We start from the raw sequence: 16,300 nt of genomic DNA on the forward strand, positions 1-16,300 counted from the left end.
CACAGAACTAAGCACTGAGAACCCAGCCTATGTGACAGTAGTGGTGTAGCTGGTCAGCTGACCACTATCAGGGGTTTGACCGTAGCACCATCATTTTGGGAACAAGGAAAATTTTTTGTGAGATGCGTTTGAGAACTAGGTTCCTGCAGTGAGTGGAGTGAATGGTTTAATGGGCAACAGAGGAGACTGCAGGTGTGAATTTGAATGATATTCCTTCTGTTGGGCACATACAAGTTTTGAGATGGAGGATTACTGCAGTTGTTGTGTAATTCCTAATGCTCTGATTTTATACTTTGTAATTTCAGTTTGGCAGTTATTTTTTCCAGTTAGTGATGTGTCTCATCTCTGCAGCTGAAGCATTGCAAAATTTAGTAGTGATAAGACTTTGCAGGCATTTTCAAGTCATTCCGCTCAAGTGGTAGGCAGAAGAGCTCTTTGCATAAAAGTGGTTCGTCTGTGAAGTTGAAAGAGATCTGTATCACCTTCAACAACCTTTGAGTGTCTTCTTCCCATATGAGGTTTCACTGAACCGGCAGTAGTGACTAATTATAGGCTCTTATCACTACACCCACCACCATGGCTTCTGTCTTTGGTTGTGAGCACTTGGCAGCCCAGTTATCAGATATTGACTCTCCCATCTTGTCATGGGTCATGGCTGTCAGATAAGGCTGTCCAGTTTCAGTAGAATGAAGAAATTTCTCTTTCATGCCTTCAAGAAATGATTGCTGCTGGACTCTCTCAAGAGTCAGATGACCAAACTTGCTCAGTTATTACATCTTTGACCTGACCTGCCCCTTCTACACTTTATGATTTTTTGAGAGGAAGTGTTTCACTCTCCAGGTATCAGTTTTAGGAATGCAGATGGCATGTTTTAACTGCCAGATGTAAGGTTCCTGTCATGCTTGTGCATATACTGCCATCTGCACTGAGACCCTCTGGAACTGTTTTCTGTGAAGAAGGTGGCCTTTTCCTCTGTGACCCGCTGCTTAGCTTCAGCAGCAATGTGCTCTGCTGGGTTACCCTGCAACACAAGATGAGTCTCCAATCACAGAGGGTTTGTGCCAGCCCAAAGCTGCCTTCCCAACTCCATTCTAGCTCCAGCTGGAACCAGTTCCAATGCGCCTTGTGTGAAGAAGTCTTAATGTATTTTAGTGAATATCAGAGAGGGAATATTCTAAATAATAGCACTTAGCTTTGGTAACAGTAAACTTCCTAGCTATGTCATTTGCAGTGACAGTCAGTGCTAACACAAGTACTGTGTGGGTCTTCAATCTGCAGCTGAGGTCCAGCAGTCAGTCTGCCATGGAGAGCATTGTATCTACTCCAGGAAACCAACTCCCCTGACACTTTTGCAGAAAGGATGAGAAAAAGGAGACTCTGGAGTATTTCAGGGGCCATGTGATGTACTTTACAGAGGTACATGTACCCAGAGCAGGATGTTCTCTATCTTTTTTTTTCCTCAAGATATTCTGTAGTAGCTCAGTCCTTAAGTATCAGCTCCCCTGATGACAGTTGTTGATTTTGAGCTATTGATTTATTTTAAAGAATCCTCCTGGGTGGAAAAATACAGTTTATTAAAAGATGCTGGAAACACTGACACTGCTATGTAAGAGCAAAGACAGGAAAGCAGGTGATATGAAAAAAAATCTTGTTGCATAGATGCAGAAGAGAAGTGTTGAAGATGAGGAATGAGGGCAAGCAAAGGCAGAACCACAGAACATGGGCTCCAGAAGTGTGAGCAAGATGATAGATTTTAAGGATTTAAGCCCCAGAACTTGGGAAGCATTCTTTCCAGAGGGGAGTAAATGAATCTTAGTTCCTGCAATGTGTCCACGTGGCTGTGCAGGCTTGTGAGCAGATGGTAGTTTCTGGTTACCAGAAACTTGGGGGGCCCTGAGAAGTGCTTGGTCACTAGCAGGTGCTTGCCCTAGCAGAGCAGTCTGCAGATTTATAGGTTCTGGAGAAGTATTCAGTTCTTAGGATGTGGCGAGCTCAAGCAATAGCAAGTAGCAGGCAGTGCTGGTGTGTGTTGGGGCTAGAAAGGAGTTAAGCAAACAGCTGCCTGTAGTTGATATTCCTGTTGGAGCTATTTAATTCCTTTTTTCTTTCATGCTTGACGTTACACACTTGTGTTTTGAAGACTTTGCTTTGGAGGATTTAAAAAGTATTGCCTTTTTATAAGCAGTCATCTGTTGTTTTACAGGTTGTTTTTAAAAATTCCTGACAGTATTTGTAATTTTTCAGTTTACTGATAAATTTCTGTTGTGGTACGATTGTCCCCTAAGTAGCAGTCAACAGGAATTTGCAGCAACACCAGATCTTGTCTTGAAGATTTTTTTTTTATGTACCACTGAAGACTGAAAAGCTGAACGAAAATAAGCTACCAAAGTTTCAAAGAAACAGCCTTCTCCCGATCCCTGAGTGAATAATATGTGGTTGACCCATATTCAGAACAGAAGCCCCTTGGTAGCAGGGACTTAAAAAAAAAAGTCCAGCAGGCACATGTACAAGCTGCTAATACTCAGATCAGCAAGGCACAAAGCAGCATTCATTGCCACTCAGTAGCTCATTCAAGTGACAACCACATCTTAATGCTGCTTGTATTCATTTCTGGTTTTGCTGTCCACCTAGGGCTAAGACTATTAATGCCCATAGAATTGTTCAATTCTATGAATTACCTTTTTCAGTGTTTGTGCATCTCTTGCTTCACAGTTCTTTTTGAAGACCTGGTAGCTAAATCTCTCCTGTGGCCTTGCAAGTCCTGCATATTTCTGTAACATTACTGGCTCCCTTGGAGGAGCACAAGATAAGGAGTGGACCATGTATGCAGTCTGGAATGTTTGGGAAATTTTACTGTATGAAAGATGATTTCTATTTCAGGTACAACTTTTAAACTGGAAACATAAGAGCAAGCTACTTTCATCAAAATTTTGCAGGCCATGTTTGACCAGCAGTCTTCTTGCCCAAATGCAAGCTTGCTTAGCTGTGGGCTAGTAAGGCTGACCCAACCTCCAGACAGTGCTGGGCAGTGTTACCTTTTATTTACTTATGACTTGCTTGTTCCTAGCTAGAGTTAAGACAAGCTCATTTCAGAAGTCTGTTTAGATCTGTGTCTACATGGTTGTTGTGGTTTAATCCTGGTAGGCAGCTGAGCACCATGCAGCATTCTGTTCCCCAGTAGGGTGGGGGAGAGAATCAGAAAGGTAGAGGTGTGAAAACTTGTGGGTTGAGGTAAAGGCAGTTCAGTAGGTAAGCAGAAACTGCACACATAAGTAAAGCAAAATAAGGAGCTCATTTGCTACTACTTTTGCAGAGGGAGATGCTCAGCCTTCACCAGGGAAGCACGGCTCCTTCATGGAGTTATTAATGTTGGAAAAAACCTCTTAAGGTTACTGAGTCCAAACAGTAACCCAGCCACTACTGTGTTCTTCATTAAACCATGTTCCAGAGTTCCACATCACACACCTTTTGAACAATTTATGTGTGTTGGTTACTTGGCAAGATAAGCCCTGTCACGCCATACATCTCTCCTTCCTCCTTTTTCCTCCAGCTTTTATTGCTGAGCATGACACCAATGGTACAGAATATCCCTTTGGTCAGTGGGGGTTGGCTGTCGTGGCTGTGTTCCCTCCCAGCTTCTTGAGCATTCCCAGCTTGCTCTCTTCTGAGAGAAGCAGAAAATTCTGGAATATGTGTAAGCCCTGCTCAGCAATGACCAAAATATCCCTGTGTTCTCAGCAGTCTCAGCAAGAATCCAAAACACCATACTAAGTACTGTGAAGAAAATTAACTATATCCCAGGCAAAACTGCAGACTTAATTATGTGCACATAAACAATTCATGCTGGCTTTCTTCCATCACTGCAAAATACTGTATGTACATTTTAATATTTCAGTACAACTTTCCTGTAAGTTCTGCAAAAGTTCAATATTTCTGTTATTGAAGTACCTTCAGAAGTTTGTACTGCTGTGAGTACTCTAATAGTATAGTTTTACATTACTTTAAACATCTTTTTTTTCTTCTTTTTTATTAAGCATTTGTATGTAAATCTGGTATATGAGAGGTATTTGAATGTCTAAAATGTAGTAACTACTGAACAGTGACGATAATTCTGAGGAAACAGACTGGCATCTTTCATGAAAAATTGCATGAAATTAATTTTCTGAGATTGTAAGACACTAAGCATATTGTGTGCATTTTGACTAACCTAAAACTGATGATGGTGTTTGAGAGAGAATCATAGAAGGGTAGAATATTCCATAATGGCAATTAAAGGCAATTTAATTGTACATATCTAAGTCCTTATTCAGCAAGGTATTTATGTGTGTGACTAGCCTAAATCTTGCTCCCAGTCTCATTAAAACCAGTCCAGCTACTTACATATGACATCTTAATTACAGCCTTAGAGTTTCTAAAATAATTTAAGACTAAATAGGGTAAATTCATCTTGGATGGCTCTTGATGGAATTAAACTATATCCCTACTTAGCTCAGAATGATTCTGGAGTAACTCAGTGGGAATCAGTGGCATTTTGGCTTGATTCTAAGTATAACTGAGTAAAATTTAGGTAATATACTGCTTTGTGTTAAGTCATCCAGGCCAGTTGTGTTTGCTTATACAACTTTCGTGAGAAACTCCTGGGGTAGTTCTAGTTAAATAATAATGGGTCACTTATTTTTATGAATCCATAGCAAAATTAGAGTATCTGTTTTTATTAAAACTCTGCTCTCCATGTGGCTTGTTTCTTTCAGAGTTCATCAGTTGTCTCTGCTATATTGTATTTTAAATGTCTGCAAGGATGGTGTAAAGATTTGTTAACTTTCTGATTTGATGGCTGTATGTGCAAGCTGTTATATTGGGACTGAAACTTACTGACCTTCATTTATCTGCCTTTTCTGTGCTTCAGGCAGGCACTGTGTTGGAGATTCTTGATGGACTGTCACCTTCTGGACCAGTGAGAAGCACTTACCCCTTGACCTTTGTTGAGCTAAAGCAGGTGAAGATTCCTGCAGTGGCCACTTTGCAGTAATTTTATGGAGTTTATTTGAACAATCCTCTGTGGTATTACTCTTCTTATGTCATGTCTTACACTTTATCTAGCACACAAGTTATAGTATTATAAAAGTACCCTGGATTTTTACATTGGAGGCCTTTTCATATTCTAAAGTGCTCCTGTTTTGCAACTGAGGTTTTCTTCTTCCCATGGATGTAGGTGTCTGTGCTGTCTAGGCTTTCACCTTGATTTCTCTCCTCTCTGAAGCATTAATTTTCAGGTCTTAAATGGCTTTTTTTTTTTTTTTAATCATTTTCATAGCCCTCTGCTGGATCTGCTGCAGTAGTTCTGTGTCCTCTCTTTCTGAGGAGCCCAGAACTGAACACAACACTCCAGATGTGGCCTCACCAGGGCTGAGGAGGGGGGCAGGCTCATCTCTCTTGACCTGCTGTCCATGCTTTTCCTAATGTCCTCAGGATACCATCAACCTCCTTGGCCCCCAGGGCACTGCTGGCTCAGGAACAGCTTGTTGTCCACCAGGACCCCCAGGTCCTTCTTCACAGAGCTGCTTCCCAGCAGATCAGCCCCCAGCCTGTGCTGGTACATGGGGTTATTATTCCCCAGGTTCAGGGCCCTGCACTTGCCTTTTTTTGAAGTTTGTTATTTACCTCTCCACCCAACTCTCCTGCTAAGCCTGCTAAGGTCTCAGGAATGGCTATGACTGGGCACAGGATGAGAAGTGAACTTACAAGTTTCTTATAACAAACTCAGTTATAACGGGATTTTCACTGTTTACCTAAAGGTCGCCCATTACCTAAGAGTCAAAATAAACTCTAACCTGAAATGGTGTCTGTGACAGTCACTGTCTGAAATTAATGAAAGTTAGCATTTCAGTGCAGGCATGTAGGCAGAAATGTGCAATATTTTTAATTCATGACCTGAATTGAGACAACAGAATTACTTGGTTTATTAATCTGTTGGGGCTTTTTTTTCTTTACTTTTCCTAGTATTTTGGATATGTACTGTATAGAACTACACTTCCAAAGAACTGTGTGGAGCCAACGCCACTGTCTTCACCTTTAAATGGAGTCCATGATCGAGCCTATGTCTCTGTCGATGGGGTAAAGTCATTGTTTGCTGGTATTCATTTTTGCCATCAGTGGCCTTCCTGAAAGTCAAGGATGCAGACTCGGTTTTTTTTTTTCCTCCTTTCTCCAGATCACCAAAGCAACCCTGATCATATTTATTCACATAAGGAAAATGAGGAAATATATACTCGATGCATAGCAGATGTTCAAATTAGTATTGCAGAAAACATGGCTGTCTGTTGTCTTGCCATTTTTGACATATTTAAATGTTGATACATATTCATGACTGAGGTGAATAAAAGTCTTAGAGAATGGATTTATTTGCAGGTTTATGGAATTTTTTAATGGAATTTAATTCTAGGTTTATGGAATATTTTACTGATATATATAGTTGGTGGCTTTATGCAATATTTGTGAAGATTTTTTTATTAGTTTTCTCTTATTTCTTCCTTTGAGGGTGGAAGAAGGAGGAAGCCTGAGCCTATGTCTTACCTTATGAAACTGGCTTCTAACCACAGTTTCAAAAAAAAAAAAGGTTTATTGTACAGAATGTAAACTTAGTCTTTCTTTCCATAAGCAGGATTTTGGCCCTGCTTAATGAGAATTAATATAAATTCATGCATTCTACAGTCAATTTTTTAGTTAATATTTGACACATATTGACTCTCATCACCTTTGTGTCCAGATCAAGCTCATCTTTCCTTGTGTTGTGGGAATAGGAATAAATAAAACTAAATATTGTTGCACACATAATTGGAAGATGAAGCCAATGATTAAATCACTGATATTGCCAAAAATCTTTTCAGTCACTGGACTAAATTTGGGAACTTGCTTTTGTGAATCAGATGCATCAAAGCCCACTGTCACATCCAGCTGATGTACTGAAATATGAATGTTGATGTAGAAACCCTTTGTGTATGTGTGTGCTCACATGTAGGAGGTGGAGAGGAAAGGGATTTTGTTTACTCTTTTCTTTTCCTTTGTCACTTTTAATGTTTTCATGCAAGTTGAAAAAATAAGTAACAGGGCATTCTTGATTTTCAGTTTCTTGATTTTCAGGTTATTGTTTTCTTCATGTTGCAATTCATATAGGTACCTCAGGGTGTCCTTGAAAGGGACAAATCACTTAAGATAAATGTAACTGGGCAGGCTGGAGCAAATCTGGACATCTTGGTAGAGAATATGGGCCGAGTCAACTTTGGTAGATACAATAATGACTTTAAGGTAAGTAAAATATATTGAGTTATTGGATTGTGATGGCTTTTCATCTTTTCCACAGGTTAATAAGAAAGTAGTGAATTAGGAAGAGCAAAAAGGTCAGGATTAGACAGCTGTAACTTTACCTAAAATATAACTAGTCACTAGTTTGCATCCGTGTTTTCCAGGACACCAAAATCAATGTGAAATTAAAAGCTGCTAGACAGCTTTTAAACTTTGTTTGTTCACTTACATTGTCAGCCAAAGTGTCACCCACAAGATTTTCCACTTCAGTTGAGTTTGTAGATAACAATGTTGAAATTGTTTCTATAAACTCCAAAAATGGGATAGAAATTAGTCCAGAACTTGAGTGCACTTTGAGGCTTGTGAATCCTGGGATTGCTTTTGGGGGCTGGGGGGATGTATGTATGTGTACATAAATACACTGTTGTATCTTTCTTCTTGTCCCATTCCATTTGTCAGCAGTGTACCCTTGCCGTACTCTGAGTGTGGCTGGGAAAGGCTGTCCATGAGCACTTCAGCATGCAAAAGTGCCAGTTCACCCAGACTGACCAGGTGTTAGAGATAATTATCAGAGAGCTTCCCTGTGCTTCTGGGTGTGTGCTACACTTCAGAACTGTCACCTCCATACATGAGTGACTGTGGTGGGCTGACCTTGGCTGTGCTCATTCTGTCACTCCTCCTCCACCAACAGGAGAGGGGGAGAAAATAAAATGAAGAGTTTGTGGTTCAAGATAAGGACAAGGGGATCGCTCAGAAATTACTGTCACAGTCAGAACAAATTCAGCCTGGGGAACTCAATTAATTCTTAAATATGTCATCAAAGAGATGCTCCCAGAATCACTGATGGACTCAGCAGTGGGTTTGTTCAAGAGTCAGCTGGAACTGTCTTTGTCTAACATGGGGCAGCTTTTGGCATCTTCTCAGAAAAGTCCCCACTGCAGCTCCCCTTGCTAACAAACCCTTGCCATGTAAACCCCATACCACAAAGGTACCACTAATGTAGCACTAGGAAGGGCAGGGGCAAAAAGTAAACTTTTCTGGTTTTAGACTTAATGGGATCCCCAGTGCTGCAATACAGTCAATAAAAGACAAAAATGCTGTAGAGGTGAGTCTTGTATTATGTTTGTGCTGTGTACAGTTCACAGCATGTCTTTTTTTTTCATTTTTGATGTTATTAGGATGTAGTAAGTAGCAGTAGTGCCACTGCTCTTCACACTGTCTCTTCAAGGTACTTTGCCTTTATCTGAGTGGCAGGAGAAGGAAGCTGGTACCCCAGTGTTTTGCCTTCATGTTGAGGCAGCAGAGACATTGCTTTTATTTATTTATTTATTTATTAACAGGCCAGATGATAAGGAAACCTGTATACTTTGTTTTAAATTAAAGTAAGAGAATAGAGGTTTAGAGGTTGGATTAAGGAGGTGCTCAGTTATTGTGGTTGAGCTGAAATTCACACTTATACCTTTTAACCATATAAGAGTGAAATCAGGTTTAAGAGACATGTCCATGGTGAATATAATCCTCTAAAGGTAGGATCTTTATGTGTAGAAAAGGCAACCTTGCTTGGGCAGTTTTGGACCATGTGCATTGCTTCTGTCTGTAGACTCCATCCCTCATGCTCTCCTTCATGTTGATTTTGAAAACTGCGTGTAATTATTCCTTGGGTTTTAAAAATCCATGTGCTTTTGAAAATCCAATTAGGGGAAGAGGTTCCTGTCTTGTGAAGCTTTGCATTTTTTAGCAAAGAGGATAGGTTTTCAGGGTTTTGTTTGGCTGGAGTTTTATCGCTTTTGAGCTTGAAATGGAACTGGGCATCTAGCTTTTGGGAAGGAATCTTGAAAGGATTGTGGTTTTAAAACATCCTGTTGATCTAAATCATGTTGTTAAAAGATACAAAGGAAGGAAGAGTGTGGTTTCTGTTATTTTATGTGTCTTTTCATATAAAAAGACACTGCCACCTGTATCTCAGTTTTACTGGGTAAATTTATATCCACATCTTGGAACACTGAGTCACTAGCTCAAGACATTAACTTGCACAATAGCAGAGAAAGTGGTATTTACTTCCTACAAATCTTCTCCAGATAAGGATCACTGAATGTGTATTCTTATGCAGTCCTAAGTAAGAATGTTTAGTAGGTACTTAATATAATTTGAAAAATCACTCTGTTCATAGTGCCTAGGGATGAGCTTAGGGAGGCAGGTTAGAAAGTTCAGGCTAAAGTTATGCTGCATTACTTCATCTGATTGCTAGACAGAGTCTAGGGTGTATAGAAAAGTTTTGTCACTTAACTTTTGACACTTGCGGATATTTTATTTTGACATAAACAAAATAAGCTCCTGTTCTGTAAAGTGGACATTAGGTAAAGGAAGAGAAAACCACTTAGTGCTCGTACAGATGATGAGCCTTTTGGAGACAGTGCAATGCTTATGAGATATCACAGCAGACACATGACATAGTATCAGCTCTCCAAAGCCATGGAAACTGTGGTTTTGCTTGTTCCTGTTTGACATGTGATGTTTGCAACATAATTTGTGTTGCACTGAAAACCAGCTTCTATGCAGGCTCTATTCAAGCAGTTAAAACAACCCCTTGCATTGCACTGAAACACCACTTTAGGAGCTATTACTGTAACAAAATTAGGGTGTGTGCAGGGGTAACTTGATGTTATTTTCATTCTTAAATTTTGCCCTTACCTTGCGTTGGCATTCGGTGTGCAAGCACCCTGGTGTGCTGCGAACCACTGTGTACATGGTCCCATAGAAATGAGATGGGATTCCCTGGGCTTGAAGCTGGCTGTAAGCTGAAAGTATTTCACTGAATTGGGCATGTGCATTGATTTTATGATACTGTGTCTTATCTGGAGAAGATTTGTGGGAAGCAAGTGCCACTTTCTCTGCTATTGCGCAAGTTAATGTCTTGGGTTAGTGACTCAGTGTTACCAAGTGATGATATCTCAGGCTTAATGACATTTAGTGTTGCTTCTCCTTTTTATTAAGCCTCAGGTTTTGGAATCATATCCATGTAAAAGCAAAACAGAAATTTTTCCAGTTACAGGGAAAGAATTTGATAAAAACCCTTGTGTATCAATGAAAGCCTGAAACTCTGAAGAGGAACAGATCTTTCACAGAGAATAAATTAAGCCCTTTATTTTTAAGAAAAGCTTATAACTTGGTGAAGACCAGATGCTTGGTTTCTTTGTACACAGATTGGCAGCCAGCTGTTACTTTGATTCAGTTTTTATTTGTGACTGATTTGTAGGTACACCCAAATAACTTCAGTAACATCAGCTAATTATATTTTTGTGTTTGTTTTTTTTTCTTCCTCCTAGGGTCTAGTTTCAAATTTAACTCTTGCTCAAGATATACTTGTTGGATGGGAAATCTATCCTCTAGACATAGATGGAGCAGTGAACTATGGCATTATTTATCTTCTTCATCACCAGAATACATCTGCTGTCAAAGCACTGAATTACGAAGCACCTACATTTTACACCGGTACTCTTTCAATTCCTGGAGGGATTCCAGACTTGCCACAAGACACCTATGTCAATTTTCCTGGTTGGACAAAGGTACAAGTTTTTTGCTTGTAAAAACATCAAAGTCCACTTAGAAAGCTATTGAAACGTCTGTGGACAATCAAAGTCCACCTCTCTTAGATGGGTAGAAGTTGGTCATAGAAGTGGGTGTCTCAAATTTATTTAAATTACTAAGAAATAGATTCTTTGCTTTAAGTAAATCTGGGGATAAAACATTAAGAAAAGGGAAACATATTCAAAAGATACATGGTGTTGATCTAGAAAGTGGAGCATCACAAAAAAAGCCCCAAAACCAAAACACCTGAACCAATCCACCCAAGTTTTTCAACAGTGAGAGATTAACTGTCAGGCTGTTTAGAAGTGTTGCATTTGGTTGTGCAAGGTTTTCTTGGATCATATTTGAGGTGCTGTGTTAGGAACTATGGATCCTGTTGCAAAGCATAAAGAGTGTTGGACTCTGTGGCTGATGGTGTGCCCCAGATATGGATCTAAAGCATGGAGAAGGTTATCTGTACCTGGATTGAATGGCAGGGAGCACTGCTGTGAGAATCTTGTGGGCAGATCTTTGCCAGTGGGAATTTCTCATAGGGTTGGAGTGTAGCTAGAGCAGGAAGGAATGTGTTTTCACAGTACCATGTCTGAAACCACTGGCATGCAGAATGGGTGAGGAGCAGCTCAGCTGCTCCTGGTGGGAGGCACAGAGAGCAGAGTGTGTGCACTGAAGTGCTACTCTCTTGGAAGCCTAAGTGTTTAACTCCAGGCTTTAGGGAAGTGCCTGTGGCAGTGTTGGGTAGCAAAATTGATCTTTTCTGAAACAATTAATTTACTGCTATTGAAATAAAGTAGGAGAAGGAGCTGCTTTTGATCTGTCTCTGCTGCCAGTATTGTAGTGGTTAAAGCACTTCACAATATGCAGAAGGCTGTGATTCATTGCATGCTCTTGGTGATGCTGACACTAAGCTTAGATGAGGAAGTCTGACTTAGTCCCTGTTCCTGTATATGTGCATGTCACACAATTGCTGAACCCTATCAGTTATAAATCTTCTTCAGGAGGCGAGGTGGCCATACCTGCCAGTTGGCAAACTGGCTTATTAAAATGGCAAGGTAGTCCGAGAGTTCTTAGGTACTGGTGGAAATCTTTTCCTCTAATCTATGGAGAGCTCTGTTTTATGTAGTTTGTATACCCTGTAAAGCAGTCCTGGGGAGAGATTCAGATGAACTTAAGTTTGGCTGTTAAATTTATCCTTCAAGCTTTATGTGGGTTGGATGAGAGTTTTAAGTAAGACACCTGGAAACTGAGACTTTCAGATAACTTTACAAATGAGCAAATGCCTTTAAAGTAGATGGGTATAAATTCCACTCACTGTATGTGGGCCTTAGTTCCTTGTATGGCACTGTGTAAATTGCTTAAGTGTGGAGTGGGATTCTTAACAGGGGTTAAAATTCACCTGTCTGAGTAGTTGAAAAACCACAGAAGCATCACTTATCAAGAAAACTTAAAGTCCTAATTATGGTTCTGCCTTTGCAAAGGCAAGCAATGTAGCATGAGAGACAGCCTGGAAGGAAAGGTGGAGTATTAACAGTCATGACCTGTGCTGTAGCTTGCTTGCCTTCAGTGCTTTTTAAACCCTTCAGTAGTAATAAAACTTACTCCACCCTCCACATGAGGAATCACAATGCCCTTAAGCATACATGCTACTGAGTGAATATTTAGATTTATTTGACCTTTTTTTTTCTTCAAAAGAAGAGAGGATTTGGAATCAGAACTGTTCTTGTTTTCTGTGGAATCATGGGCTATAATTGCTGTCCCTGCTAAAGGAAATCTTGCTAGTGAAAATGAAGTTCCTCCCTCTTTTATTTTGTCTAGGGCATATTTATTAGTAGATATAATGTCATAATTTGCTTGTTTGGTGTATACAAATTCCTGAGTTTGGAGTCTTTAGAAACTGCAAGGTTAATAAAGACAGTTTGGAATTGAGAAATTTAAGCTCTTAGCTTTACTGGAAAAAGGGGCTGCAACCACTAACTGATTCAGATCAGAAACAGAGACCTGCCTGATGATATCTCCTGCATCAGAACTCTAGTGCAGTTGATTCCCACAGTAAACACCTACTTCCCACAGATTACTGTCATTCTCTGTGAGAGGAGGGCCACTGTCTAGTGAGTACACTCACTCATCCATCTTGTGTGTGGGGAGCTTGCATTCATGCCATGTTTTCTTCTAAACCTACTACAGAAAGTAGTGAGTTTGAATAAAGACAAACTTGATTAAAAAAAAAAAAAAACCAACCATTTGAGGTCAGCGTTTATTAACACCTTGGCAGAACAGTGCAAGATAGGATCTTATACCACGGAAGTGGATACAGAGGTGAAATAACTCAACTGCATTTGCATGTTACTAACTCCTTAAAAAGTTTCTCTTGTGAGTTTCATAAAATTTGTTTTCATAAATACCTGGAAAAGGAAACACTAGAAAAATACCATAAAACAGCTTGAACGGCAATACTTGTTATATTACTTTTGTGCTTCTGTAAATTGTGTTAAAATATTCTGATTTCAGCTATCCCAGACAACTTTAGAAATCAGTGAATGCAGTAAAAGTCCTACTTTCCACTGATTCAAACAATTTTATTATGTTTACCAGTGTACATCCATGCCATGAGTCTGGTTTTCCTCTTTGTTTTGATTACCAAAGACCAAAGCAAGAGGGAGAAACATGGATGCAGTTATCTGTTTCCATCCCTTTTCTTGACACTAAACTCTTGTTTGATATACAGTGAAAGGACACTCTGGAGGAGTAAAAGCAAATTATTTATGCAAATCAACAGTATATCCTCCCTCTGTCTTGCTTAAGAACCAAGGCTCAGCTCAACTCAGTAGGAGTCAGTTTACAGTTTTATTAAACATTCTGCAGCCTGCCAATTTATGGACTTTTGGAAAAATCTGCATTTATGTCACTTCAGTGTGTGTATAGATAAATTAGTGGTTTGACTTTTTTCCTTTTTTTTCTTGCCCTTTTTTTTTTTTTCATCTTTTGCATTTAAGGTATTTATGATGTTAGTACAGTATTTTGAGCTACAGGTTCTGACCACCTCAACTATAAAAAGCAATTTTAAAATTTTGTATGCTACAATTTCATTGTACTTCAAATAATACTAGGAGATCCCAAGGCTTTTAATGGTTGTGTGTAACTACAACAGTACTTTATTGCAGTGTGATTTCACAAGTATTTTTGTCGACCAAGCTATTACAAGTAAAAGAGAGATCAGAATTTCATGTGTCTAGACAAGCTGTATCTTGTCCTCACAATCACAGAGCAGGGATTACCAAGGTGGTGTAGTCTTACACTTGTACAGAGAACCATAAGAGCCTTATGATCTGCTTTTTTCTTATGTGACTTCATTCTCCTTTTAATAATTAGCTTCAAGCAAATACAGTTTTTGGATTTGTTTTGGTCTTAAACTTGGGGCAAAAGTCAGTGAAAGAAGCCTGCAGTTGTTTTTCTAATTATTGTCAAATTTGGAATTACTGCAGTATTTTACCACTTTCTTTTTAAATATTAGCAGTGGCTTTAAGTGCTCAGGGAATTTAAGTTATTTTGACTGTCATTAGCATTGTCTTGTAGAGATTTTCTATCCTTATGTTCAATCAAACTGAAAGGTGAAGGGAGTTCAGTTACTATATCAAGAATGTTATGCTTAAGTCGATTTTGTCATTTCACCTCTGACAGATTATTAAAATGTTGTTATTTTTTCTTTCTCTTTTAACAGGGGCAGATTTGGATCAATGGCTTTAATCTTGGTCGCTACTGGCCAGCCCGTGGTCCTCAGCTGACCCTTTATGTTCCAAGGAATATACTTGTTGCCTCGGTGCCGAACAACATAACGGTGTTGGAGCTGGAGCGCTCTCCTTGCAGCGCCCAGGCATGCGAAATAGAATTTGTAGATGAACCTAATATCAATGCAACCCTGCATGAAACTGAAAAACCCCCACTCTTTGTTAGAGAACTATGGATGAAGCATCCATAATAATTTGAGTATTTCTTTATCTTCCACCTTCAGCCCTTTGCTTCTCTTTCCCTAAAACCATACTGTGTAACAGAGGGTCTTCGAAAAAGGGAAGTTGTTTGGGTGAGGCAACTTCTTAAATTCTTCAAAGACATATTTTTTTAAATCTCTCAGTTAAATGTTGAATTTCTTTTTAAAAATAAAAGTTGGAGCTTTGAAATTTGCCTTGGACTGTGAAATTGAACTCAACTGGAAGGTATTGTTTCCATCAGCCTAGTAAAAATGTAGTCCTTGTACTCCGCTTATACTGCAATAACCTTTCTATTCTTTTATTTTTTACCATGTTTTGCAACTGGAGAGAGGAGCCTACAAAAGGTGTGCAGCCCCCTCTACCTTGCTGGTTTTATTTAAGTGGACTTAAGTCAGAGCTGCCAATAAACAAGACACTTTCAGCTTCCTTAATCACCTTATGGGAGTATCAACATCATTTTAGTTTCATTGGGCTTACTGCCAGCATTGAGCGGGCCTCATTTTTTAATGCAAGTGACTTTCAGAAAATTTCAGTTGACTTCTTACAGGACTTTTCCACAGAAAAACTATGGAAATGAGCATTAAATGCCAGCTGGTCCAAACAGCAGTAACATGGATTCTGCATCTGTCCCCTCTCGGAAAGCCAGTTTACTGCTTCCCTATTGCTATCTCTGAAGACTTAAAGTAAAGAAGAAGTACAAGGACATGAAATTTAGGCTGCTTTGGTGGAACCACAACTTCTGACTAACCTGCCTGCAAAATGTGGTTTTAAAATGATGAATTTTTTCTTTAATTTTTTTTGTTTGAGTTGGGGGTTTTTTTGTTTGTTTGTTTTATTTCTTTTTTTTCCCTCTTGGTCATGGTGTACCTGCTTTTCATAGGCCATCACCTTGGAAGTGGAATGCTTTAAGTTAAAGAATTTTATTTCTCTTTTAGTCATTAATTCACATCAATTGTTTTGTTTCAGTAAACTGATGCTCTTTGTAAGTGCCTGATATTTGCAAAGATGCACAAACTCCATCAGTACATTTGACTTCCTGTAGACAGAATCTTCTTTTTGATTCTTGTGATTTTGGTGTCAGTCATGCAAATTCCATGGTGGTATTTAAAAAAATAGAAGATGATCAAATCAAGTATTTTCATAATTTGTGATTTCTTCCTTTGATTTTTGTCTGACATTATTAAAGTGATTCTTTAAAGATTAAATTCTTCCTCTGTGTGTTTGAGACGGAAAAAAAAGATACGAGAATTTTGAGCAGTATTAAGGGAGAAATGAGATTGTAAAGTCTCAGTGGGTGAGGAGTTATTCTTGTTAATGTCTTGTTTATTTTCTCTGTTACGAAGATCTGTACAAAGAAAAAATTGAAGCAGCTATAATGGGCTGAACATACACTGGAGGTGCCACCCTTTTCTGAGATGGCCAGTGCA

The 16,300-nt window shown here is 39.2% G+C and overlaps 1 protein-coding gene across 1 annotated transcript in view; it reads left to right on the forward strand.

Moving 5' to 3' along the window:
• GLB1 (galactosidase beta 1) overlaps nucleotides 1–16,072 on the forward strand; it is a 41,095-nt gene extending 25,023 nt beyond the window's left edge. Inside the window, exons 12-16 of the mRNA XM_041407788.1 lie at nucleotides 4,907–4,996; nucleotides 6,001–6,114; nucleotides 7,174–7,305; nucleotides 10,629–10,868; nucleotides 14,606–16,072. Of these exons, the coding sequence (XP_041263722.1) occupies nucleotides 4,907–4,996; nucleotides 6,001–6,114; nucleotides 7,174–7,305; nucleotides 10,629–10,868; nucleotides 14,606–14,863 (834 nt within the window). The 3' untranslated portion in view covers nucleotides 14,864–16,072. The remainder of the gene's footprint in view (nucleotides 1–4,906; nucleotides 4,997–6,000; nucleotides 6,115–7,173; nucleotides 7,306–10,628; nucleotides 10,869–14,605) is intronic.
• The last annotated feature ends 228 nt before the right edge of the window (nucleotides 16,073–16,300 follow it).

The sequence above is a fragment of the Onychostruthus taczanowskii genome, unplaced genomic scaffold (genome assembly GCF_017590055.1).
Source record: "Onychostruthus taczanowskii isolate IOZ18803 unplaced genomic scaffold, ASM1759005v1 scaffold28, whole genome shotgun sequence".
Taxonomy (NCBI): domain Eukaryota; kingdom Metazoa; phylum Chordata; class Aves; order Passeriformes; family Passeridae; genus Onychostruthus; species Onychostruthus taczanowskii.